Source organism: Chiloscyllium plagiosum, chromosome 16 (genome assembly GCF_004010195.1).
Source record: "Chiloscyllium plagiosum isolate BGI_BamShark_2017 chromosome 16, ASM401019v2, whole genome shotgun sequence".
Classification (NCBI taxonomy): Eukaryota; Metazoa; Chordata; class Chondrichthyes; order Orectolobiformes; family Hemiscylliidae; genus Chiloscyllium; species Chiloscyllium plagiosum.
Window position 1 is genome coordinate 38,935,672 of NC_057725.1, and position 11,608 is coordinate 38,947,279.

General features: G+C 43.7%; 1 protein-coding gene across 1 annotated transcript in view; it reads right to left on the bottom strand.

The window, feature by feature from the left end:
• The window catches only part of c16h11orf16 (chromosome 16 C11orf16 homolog), a 40,687-nt gene extending 36,124 nt beyond the window's left edge, over window positions 1-4,563 (bottom strand). Inside the window, exon 1 of the mRNA XM_043705854.1 lies at window positions 4,332-4,563. Within this exon, the coding sequence (XP_043561789.1) occupies window positions 4,332-4,541 (210 nt within the window). The 5' untranslated portion in view covers window positions 4,542-4,563. The remainder of the gene's footprint in view (window positions 1-4,331) is intronic.
• Between the last annotated feature and the right edge of the window lie 7,045 nt (window positions 4,564-11,608).

Here is an 11,608-nt window from a genome sequence, read left to right on the forward strand (position 1 = left end):
CTGTACTGAATACTCTGACCAATAAAGGAAAGCATACCAAACGCCTTCTTCACTATCCTATCTACCTGTGACTCCACTTTCAAGGAGCTACGAACCTGCACTCCAAGGTCTCTTTGTTCAGCAACACTCCCGAGGACCTTATCATTAAGTATATAAGTCCTGCTAAGATTTGCTTTCCCAAAATGCAGCACCTCACATTTATCTGAATTAAACTCCATCTGCCACTTCTCAGCCCACTGGCCCATCTGATCAAGATCCTGTTGTAATCTGAGGTAACCTTCTTCACTGTCCACTACTTCTCCAATTTTGGTGTCATCTGCAAACTTACTAACTGTACCTCTTAAGCTCACATCCAAATAATTTATATAATTGATGAAACATAATGGACCCAGCACCGATCCTTGTGGCACTCCACTGATCACAGGCCTCCAGTCTGAAAAACAACCTTTCACCACCACCCTCTGTCTTCTGCCTTTGCACCAGTTCTGTATCCAAATGGCTAGTTCTCCCTGTATTCCATGAGATCTAATCTTGCTAACCAGTCTCCCATGGGGAACCTGTCGAACGCCTTACTGTAGTCCATACACATCACATCTACCTCTCTGCCCTCATCAATCCTCTTTGTAACTTCTTCAAAAAAACCAGAATAAAGTTTGTGAGACATGATTTCCCACGCACAAAGCTATGTTGACTATCCCTAATCAGTCCTTGCTTTTCCAAATACATGCACATTCTGTCCCTCAGGATTCCCTCCAAAAACTTGCCCACCAGCAACGTCAGGCTCACGGGTCTATAGTTCCCTGGCTTGTCCTTACCACCTTACCACCTTTCTTAAACTGTGGCACCACGTTAGCCAATCTCCAGTCTTCTGGCACCTCACCTGTGACTATCGATGATACAAATATATCAGCAAAAGGCCCAGCAAACCCTTCCCTGGCTTCCCACAGAGTTCTAGGGTACATCTGGTCAGGTCCTGGGGATTTATCCACCTTTATGCATTTCAAGACATCCAGCACTTCCACCTCTGCAATATGTACGTTTTTCAAGATGTCACCATCTATTTCCCTACAGTCTATATCTTCCATATCCTTTTCCCCAGTAAATACTGAGGCAAAATACTTGTTTAGTATCTCCCCCATTTTCTGCGGCTTCACACAAAGACCGCCTTGCTGATCTTTGAGGAGCCCTATTCTCTCTCTAGTTACCATTTTGTCCTTGATGTATTTGTAAAAATCCCTTGACTTCTTAATTCTATTTGCCAAAGCTATCTCATGTCCCCTTTTTGCCCTCCTGGTTTCCCTCTTAAGTATACTCCTACTGCCTTTATATCCTTCTAAGGATTTATTCGATCTATCCTGTCTATACCTGATATATGCTTCCTTCTTTTTCTCAACCAAACACTCAATTTCTTTAGTCATCCAGCATTACCTATACCCACCAGCCTTTCCTTTCACCCTATCAAGAATATACTTTGCAAAGTTAAAATCCCCTACCGTAACCATCCTATTATTCTTACAGATAGCTGAGATCTCATTATAAATTTGTTTCTCAATTTCCTGCTGACTATTAGGGTGTCTATAATACAAGGTAAAAACAGTGACTGCAGATGCTGGAAACCAGATTCTGGATCAGTGGTGCTGGAAGAGCACAGCAATTCAGGCAGCATCCGACGAGCAGCAAAATCGACGTTTCGGGCAAAAGCCCTTCATCAGGAATATAATACAATACAATCCCAATCAGGAGATCATCACTTTCTTATTTTTCAGTTCCACCCAAATAACTTCCCTGGATGTATTTCTGGGAATATCCTCCCTCAGAATAGCTGTAATGCTATCCCTTATCAAAAACTCCACTCCCCCTCCTCTCTTGCCTCCATTTCTATCCCTGTTGTAGCATTAGTATCCTGGAACATTAAGCTGCCAGTCCTGTCCATCCCTGAGCCATGTTTCTGTAATTACTATGATATCCCAGCCCCATGTTCCTAACCAAGTCCTGAGTTCATCTGCCTTCCCTGTTTGGCCCCTTGCATTGAAATAAACGCAGTTTAATTTATTAGTCCTACCTTGTCCCTGCCTGCCCTGACTGTTTGACTTGCTTCTTTTCTCATCTGTAACAGTCTCAGATTGATCTCTTTCCTCACTATTTCCCTGGATCCCACCCTCCCACCTTACTAGCTTAAATCCTCCTGAGAAGCTCTAGCAAATCTCCCTGCCAGTAAATTAGTCCATTTCCAATTTGGATGCAATCCATCCTTTTTGTAAAGGTCACTTCTACCCCAAAAGAGACTCCAATGATCCAAAAATGCGAATTTCTTCTCCCATACACCAGCTCCTTAGCCATGCATTCATCTGCTCTATCCTCCTATTCCTGCCCTCTCTAGCTCGTAGCACCGGGAGTAATCCAGATATTACTACTCTCAAGGACCTCCTTTTTAAATTCCTGCCTAACTCTCTGTAAACTCCCTTCAGAATCTCAACCTATTCCCTTCCTATGTCATTGGTTCCAATGTGGACAATGACCTCTTTCTGGCCCCTCTCTCCCTTGAGAACATTTTGCACCCTTTCTAAAACATCCTTGATCCTGGCACCAGGGAAGTAATACACCATTCTGATTTTTCACTGCTGGCCACAGAAACGTCTGTCTGTACCTCAGACTAGAGAGTCCCCTAACACAATCAATGTCTTGGAACCTGACATACCCCTTGTTGCAGTAGATCCAGTCTCAATACCAGAAACTTGGCTGTTCGTGCTATGTTCCCCTGTGAATCGATCACCCCCTACATTTTCCAAAACAGCATACTTGTTTGAAATGGGAATAGCCACAGAAGACTCCTGCAATAACTGCCTACCTCTCTTACCTTTCCTGGAGTGAATCCATCTATGTGACTGTATCTGAGACTTTTCCCCCCTTCCAATAACTGCCATCCATCACATACCGTTGCTATTGCAAATTCCTCATTACCTCTAACTGTCTCTCCAATCAATCCATTCGATCTGATAGGACTCGCAATTAACAGCATTTATTGCAGATATAATCCACAGTAACCCGTAAACTCTCCTTAAACTCCCACAGCTGACAAGAAGCGCATATCACCCTACTAAAGGTTATTCAATCAACCTTAGCCCGTTCTCCTCTTATACAATTGTTTAAGTTTGAGATCTTGTTTCTGATTGGAATATGTCATTGAAGATCTTAATATGAAACTCAGTGGTTTTGTGATCACCATTTTGCAATGGATCTTTCACTAATGCAATCCCAATTAATCCTGCCTCCTTACACAGTACTAGATCTAAGATAGTTTTATCCCTAGTCAGTTACACGAAGTACCTCTAAGAGAAACGATTATCAAAACATCTTATAAACTCAACTTTTAGACTATCCTCACCAATGAGATTGCCTCAATCTTGATGAAGATTAAAGTCGCCCATAATAATTACATAGCCTTTTGTTACAGGCTCCAATAATTCCCTCTTTAATGCTCCTCCCGGTGACAATTACATAACTAAGTTACATTTGGTAACTTTTAAGCTAAGTTTCTTTTTGCTAGCATCAATTCTTCTTAGTATTGTTCTATTTCCAGCTGATGTTAATACTGAGCAAGTCAGATATCATCGAGAAATTGAATCTGTACATCCTATTTTTTTAACTGTGGAGGTCGGTTAAATACAAAGGATAAAATGCTTATTAAATAAGTAAAAAATGAACAACGTTGCACAAGTCAAAACATACGGTTTGAAAAATTGAATTACCCACTTCAGAAAAGGATTCAAAGTTACACTACCCTTTTTGTCCATCTAATATATTTAGTCACCCTAACCTCAGTGAATGGTTCCTACTATCTCAACATTAAAACTGTACAGAGGTTGGTACAGCTGCAGCTGATTTCCATTAGCAAATTTCTGTGCAATGATGCTTTTTTTCCTTGATCTGGTGTATCTCCCTGAGACACTTAGAGCAACTGCAAACTAAACTCATTTTTATATTATTGTCAGAACAACTACATGGGTTCCCAAAATCCAGTGTCCAGCAGTCCTTCACTCTTTGGGATACAAAATACTGACTGACTGTCTTTCTAGAATGTTCCACCTTTCTCTACGTATCATTGCAACCCTGCTACTAAGGAACAGCATAGGTTTCTTTACTTTGCCTCCTTAATCCAATGAACTGTTCACCTCAGTCTTAAATCTCATCAAAATACATGTGAATTAAAGGCCTCCAAGCAACCTTAAGCTCCCTAAATGAAACTCTCATGTTTTCCCTTTCTTCACACACAAAATACAAAATATATTTTAAAGTTATACATTGTTCTTAACTGTACAAGCAGATTATACCTTATTTGAAAATTCCACGATGTTAAAGCGCCTGTAGCTTGAGCTGCAAGCCATAGCCAGAAGCGTTTCCACAAGGTGATATTTGACTGCACTGAGGTGGGCTTGCATACTTTCCGAAGTGTCAATAATAAAGGTGACATTTGTATCCCGTATATCTCCGAACAACGTGGGAAATCCCCGGAACTGCAGGAAGGGGTAAACCACAGGCATAGTCGCCGTTCCCAGAGATCGGTGTACCTTCCCCAAAAATACAAACAAACTCGGGTCAGCAGAAGGCTGCGTTAACTTCACGGCGCTTGGAACGTGTCCGGCCGGGAGACATCTAAAGGTTCAAAGAGGCTGCTTTTGCCTCATTTCATGTTCGCCTCAATAGACCAGGGCTCGTGAGATTGCTATGTATTTGTAAGACAAACTTTACCAAGGTTAGATCATTGGAGAAGCGTGAAACACAACAGCTAACTTAGTGATTGAAAGCTGTGTTCCATTAAACCTTTTTAATTTAGAAATCAAAACTTGCACGGGGCTGTGTTGTCCATTGGAAGTGGCCGGGTCTGTATCCACAGATCAGTACTCACCGGGATCTTCTGGCTCGCTGCTACTAGTCCCGCACGTCCCCGGTTTCCAAACCGGACTGTTTGTATTCTCTGGCCAGTTGCTAGGTTCCTTGACAGACTGGGTTGCTCGATTCCAAACGGGGTTGCTAGGTTCCCTAACACTGTTGTTATGACGCGTCCACACTCAAGTTTTTTTCCATATGGAAGTTGTTCTGTCGCAGTTACACACTAAGAGCTTCCAGAACTCGCTGCTCAGCTGACCAACAGTAAAACAAAAACATAGGATTTAGTGTTTATCGTTGGATTTACCATGATAGCAGCTTGGAAACAAGTCACCATCATTCAGCTGGACTGCCCAAGAAGATTCTCATATGTATTTTTATATATTGACAAGCACACACTGCCCCCTGTGTAGTTTGTGCAGAATTGATCGTAGCTGCATCAGCATAGAGTACGAATTGGCAACTTGTTTCTGTCTTCAGTTGTAATTAAATTTCCAATTCTGACCAAGGATTCACAACTGCTACCTTTATTTGTGATATGGTATATACTGTGTATGTGCGCCATGGACACAGTTACCAGGTATAAAGCAAAGACTCTGTGTTCTCGTCTGGATTCTTCAGGTTCTTCAGATACACGTTCTGGCCAGACTTCTGTAATGTTTAATTTATGTTTATTGTCTTGTGCTCACGACAATAACACGGGGGAGCTGTACAGGGTCCACCTTCTCACTGCAACACTAACACATGACCACTGGGTTCACGGTGATCTCACTACCTACCTCAGACACCTATCTACATAGTCATTAAACTCTTATCACTACATCTACCTACTCTAACTAAAAACACTTTGCTCATATTATTGGCTGAGACATTTTAAAGGCTTTGCATTAAAACAAAAACATTGTCAACACTGCCATTTTGCCCAAAAGTTTTTTTTTTCCCACACATTCAAATATCATGGCTGTTTCACAATTGTCCATGAACTGGTCACGAAATATGGTATAGGAGCAGAAAGAGATGAAGCCTGACCGAGGAACATGCTTCCAGCAGCTGGCGCTAAAGAACACGAGTACTAATATTATACCAAAGCTCATAGCACTGAAATGACAGGCGGCTTGAGGACCGCGGCACCAGGATGAAGATAGGCGGGTACTTATGTAGCGGTCAGAAGACATTAAAAAATCCTTTTTTTAAAAAAAACTATACTTTGCGTTTAAGTTTTACAATGAACATGGTGGACTAAAATGTGACATCCACAGACCACGTGTTACAATTGGACGACGCTACTGGAAAGTTCGTATCAGTAATAAGTAATTTGGAGCTTACATCAGCATTAGGAAATGATACACCCTCATTGCATGCACTTTGCAGTCAACAAACACCAAAAAACGAGCAGATGAGTTGCTTCCTCCCAGCTAGTTCTGAAACTCCTTATGCCTGAAGCAATACAGCTCAACTTTGATTTCATACAAATGAACAATCAGAAGTCAAAATATGACTCAATCAGGGTCAGTCACATCAGGAACAACTCCCCCAGACTACCACCACGACAAGCATTGGAAAATGTTTCTGTTAATATTAATCTGCAAAGAACCTACATCCTGCTAACACAACAGCCATACCACAGCCTGAACTAAGCCTGCCTCAAGTTTCAGTCTCTTCAAAACATTTGCTTCTTGAGGAAATCCTATGTTCTCCTGAAAAATAAACCAACTTCATATTGCTACACCTTCATCACAAGTTAAACAGTATTTTTCAAGTTCAGCAAAGGACCTTCACGGACACTGACTTTCTGGACTTGTATATGTGTGTGTGTGTGTGTGTGTGTGTTGTGATAATAATCACCTAGGTTTAAAGCATGAAGAAGACATACTTCTATTTTAAAACCTAAAGATATCTCTGAGACATTTAAACATTGGACTCTTGGGGGAAACATGTCACAGTCAAGATTAGGGTGGTGATGGAAAAGCACAGCAGGTCAGCCAGCATCTGAGGAGCAGGAAAATTGACATTTCGGGCAGGAGCCCTTCATCAGGAATCAAACACATCACAGACTATTTCAAAAGGAAAAATGCGCAAGAATGATTGTTATCACCTCTGCTTAATCACGGAATAAGAGAAAAATAATATCATTCAATCCACCTTTCCCTCTTGTGAACAGTCAAGATACCTTCTATTAAAGAGATCTGATAATGAAAGACAACTGAATGGTAAATATATGCTCTTGAAGAGGAGCTGAGGAGTATCACCATTTGATTGTAATAGCAGACCAAAACTGGATGAGACCTGCGAGCCCTATTTTCAAGACCAGGATGAAGCAATAAGTAAATGTCAGGAAGACTGCAGAGTGCATTTTCACTTTTTCAAATAACATTCTCATGTGTCATTACTTACCTCAAAAGCTCATCTATGTATTCATTAAAACCAAGATACTGTGGATACTGGAAATCTTAAATAAAAATGAGAAACTGCTAGAGAAACTTAGTAGGTCTGGCATCAAATTTGGGTCTGAAATTACTGTTCTCCAGAACTGCAATTCATTAAAACTGATCATTACAACTATCACTCCATGAACAACTATCACTCCATGTCTAGTTGAGCAATTTACGTGTGAAGGTAAATTATGCAGGAACCTACATGATGCATTTCATCTTCCTAATTTGGCTATTTGTCTTCCACTAGTATTTAAATTTTCCCTTCCTTGGCATATTTGATCTTTGGGCAAATTTGTTGTGACCCCTCTCCCCATGCTTGTCTAAATTACCTCATCTCTGTTGACTGGATTTCCCACGTCTTCCCATCTTGATTGCCAAAACCCTTTTTCTCTCGACAATGATCCACAACTTCTTGGTGTCCTGGTCTTAACCCATAACCCAACCTTTGGCTGAATTCTCCCAACCCCAGCAAACCCCAGCTGAATTGTGCTCCCATCCCCTGCCGGAGCACACACATTAAGTGAGATCCCAGACAGAGAGGCAATCCATTAACCAATACTTTTCTTCCTCCTCTCATGTCCTGCTCCTCCCCATCTTGTTCCATTTTCTCTGATCCTCATTCCCATGTTGCTCCTTCCTATCTCTCCTCCTCTCTTTTTCTTTTCCACTTCTATATCACTTCCAATTTTGCTTAACCCTGTCATCTCACCCACTCTTTTCACCTTTCCCAATTGCTGCAATGTACTTATACCTTGTACACATGAATACTGTTCTGGGTCTTGACTCCCTGGATACAATTTAATGCTTTCAGAGGTGACATTGAAGGTGGGGCCATTTAAAGGTGTGCACTAAGGACCCCACAAACTTTTCACATCCGTGTAACTAGATCTGGTGTAAGATTGCTGGTCTCTTTCTCTCTGTCTCTCTGCCTCATTGGACACTAATTGAGGTCAACAGTTAATATTCACTTGAGGACCTTATCATGCCAACCCTGGTATTCAACCATTGGAGGCTGGGCAGTGATCCGGCTCCTGTGAGGTATACCTCATTCAATGGCATCAATGTCTGATTGAGGGACCTTGTTATATAGAAACTAGGGTGTTGTCACTGGAAGCCAGTCTTGGTTCTTGCTTCTGACTCAGAACTGCATCCCCTCTCCAACAATCCCCAGCCTGCAACTCTCTCCCTCCTTCACTCACCTGGATTGGCAAAGGCTCCTTTGACTTCTGGTAGTGCATTGCTGGAAGTGGCCAACATTGTCAGCAGTGATGAACAATGAAGAACTGCTGACCTCTGATTGGTGAAGTTATGCCTCCAGGGTTCTTAATCCTGGAGAAAGCATAACTGTGGCCATTTAATGACTGGAGACACTTAATTTGACAAGCCTTCCCTGGTCTATCCTGGCTCTGCAACTGCCAGGTGAGATTGCAACATCAGGGTTTTTTTTAAAGTTCTTATTTTTGGTTGTTTCCAGGGTATGACAACAGAGAAAACCTGTCAAACAATTTTAAAAGCATTTACTATCGTGGGGATGTAACTTGTTGGTTTCATGAATACATGAAAGTGGTGGTGTAGTGATAATATCATAAGATCAGTAATCCAGAACCCAGGCTGATATTTTCAGGGGAGTGGATTGAAATCACACCATGGAAGATGGTCAAATTTGAATTCAAACAAAAATCTACAATGAAAAGGAGCTAGCCTCTGTCAAATGTCATAAGAAGTTATCTGATTCACTCGTGCCCTTTCAGGAAGGAAATCTGCTATCCTTACCTGGTCTGACCAACATGTGACTCTTGATCCACAGCAATGTGATTGATTTGGAACTGTCCTCTACGCAATTAGGATGGGCAATAAACTCTGGCCTGAAAAATGTGTTGCTGGAGAAGCACAGCAGGTCAGGCAGCATCCAAGGAGCAGGAGAATCGACGTTTCGGGCATAAGCCCTTCTTCAGGAATGAGGAAGGTGTGCCAAGCAGGCTAAGATAAAAGGTAGGGAGGAGGGACTTGGGGAGGGGCATTGGGAAACGATACGATGTAACTGGAGGTTGGTGGAGTGGAAGGTGAGGATCAGTGGAGTTCTGTCCTGGTGGCGATTGGAGGGGCGGAGTCTGGAGGTTGGTGGGGTGGTAGGTGAGGACCAGTGAGGTTCTGTCCTGGTGGCGATTGGAGGGGCGGAGTCTGGAGGTTGGTGGGGTGGTAGGTGAGGACGAGTGGGGTTCTGTCCTGGTGGCGATTGGAGGGGCAGGATCTGGAGGTTGGTGGGGTGGTAGGTGAGGACCAGTGAGGTTCTGTCCTGGTGGCGATTGGAGGGGCAAGGCTGGAGGTTGGTGGGTGGTAGGTGGGGACCAGTGTGGTTCTGTCCCGGTGGCGAGTCCCAACCCTTGGACTCAAGGCCATCTTCTTGACCTGCAATCTTCTTCCTGACCTCTCCGCCCCCACCCCCTCTCCGGCCTATCACCCTCACATTAATCTCCTTCCACCTATCGCATTCCCAATTCCCCTCCCCCAAGTCCCTCCTCCCTGCCTTTTATGTTAGCCTGCTTGGCACACCTTCCTCATTCCTGAAGAAGGGCTTATGCCCGATACGTCGATACTCCTGCTCCTTGGATGCTGCCTGCCCTGCTGCACTTTTCCAACATCACATACATTATGTGGGTGGCACGGTGGCACAGTGGTTAGCACTGCAGCCTCAGAGCGCCAGAGACCCGGGTTCAATTCCCGCCTCAGGCGACTCTCTGTGTGGAGTTTGCACATTCTCCCCGTGTCTGCGTGGGTTTCCTCCAGGTGCTCCGGTTTCCTCCCACAATCCAAAAATGTGCAGGTTAGGTGAATTGGTCATGCTAAATTGCCCGTAGTGTTAGGTGAAGGGGTAAATGTAGGAGTATGGGTCTGGGTGGTATGCGCTTCGACGGGTCGGTGTGGACTTGTTGGGCCGAAGGGCCTGTTTCCACACTGTAAGTAATCTAATCTAATTTTTCAGCTCTGATCTCCAGCATCTGCAGTCCTCACTTTCTCCTAATAAACTCTGGCCATAACAGCAATGCCCATATACCATGAATGAATTTAAAAATAGTTATGTTGGCCATGTCAGCCTTTAATAAAGCCTCTGAACTCGAAGACTTTAAAACGCAGAACTCATAAAATATAGTCAGTAGATGGCACCAAAGTACTATACATATACATACAAGAAAAAAATCAACCTATTCTACACAGTGCTTTATAAATTACTTACTCAGTGAGGTAACAGTAAAGAGCAGGTTGAAGGTCTTGAGGCGGTTAACAATGGAGCCCAGACCATTTCACAATGTCAAGGTGACAGGGTTAGTGTCAGATACATTACAGTTGGACAGGGGGAACATTGCTGACAGGTTCCTGGTCAGGGCCAGCCTTTGAGGAGCAATGAAGCAGCAGTGGGTAGAAAACCATGGCCCAGAAATAGAAACAGAGATGTAGAGCAAGGGCAGGACCATGTGTCACTTAGGTCTCATTGATGGTACAGGACAATATTAGAGGAGAGGAAGTTGCAACCCTATTTGTTGTTGCTGATTGATACACAGTTAAGGAGCCACTGCTTTGGACACGTTCTCGTACAACACATAACAACAGATTTGAGAAATATTAGTCAGAATGCACAAATTCATCTTGGTTTCAGCACACCATTTGTTAGTTATTTTGGCAACTAACAAAAGTTTCTGTTTCATCAAGCTCTTATGTCCAACAGCATCAGTGAAATATTTGATAGACAACTGCCGCCGCGACATTGACCGCCTCAGCCTGTCCACCCCCTCACCCACTCCAACCTCTCACCCTCGCAACGTGCAGCCCTCCACTCCCTCCGCTCCAACCCCAACCATACTATCAAACTGGCAGATAAGGGAGGCGCGGTGGTAGTTTGGCGCACCGATCTTTACACTGCTGAGGCTAAACTGCTGAGCTCGCGGACACCTCCTCCAACTGCCGCCTTGACCATGACCCCACCTCCCAACACCAAGCCATCATCTCCCAGACCATCCATAACCTCATCACCTCAGGGGATCTCCCATCCACCGCCTCCAACCTCATAGTCCCACAACCCTGCACCGCCAGTTTCTACCTCCTGCCCAAAATCCACAAACCTGACTGCCCCGGCCGACCCATTGTCTCAGCCTGCTCCTGCCCCACCGAACTCATCTCTGCATAACTCGACACGGTCCTGTCTCCCTTAATCCAAGAACTCCCCACCTACGTTCGGGACACCACCCATGCCCTCCACCTCCTCCATGATTTTCACTTCCCCGGCCCCC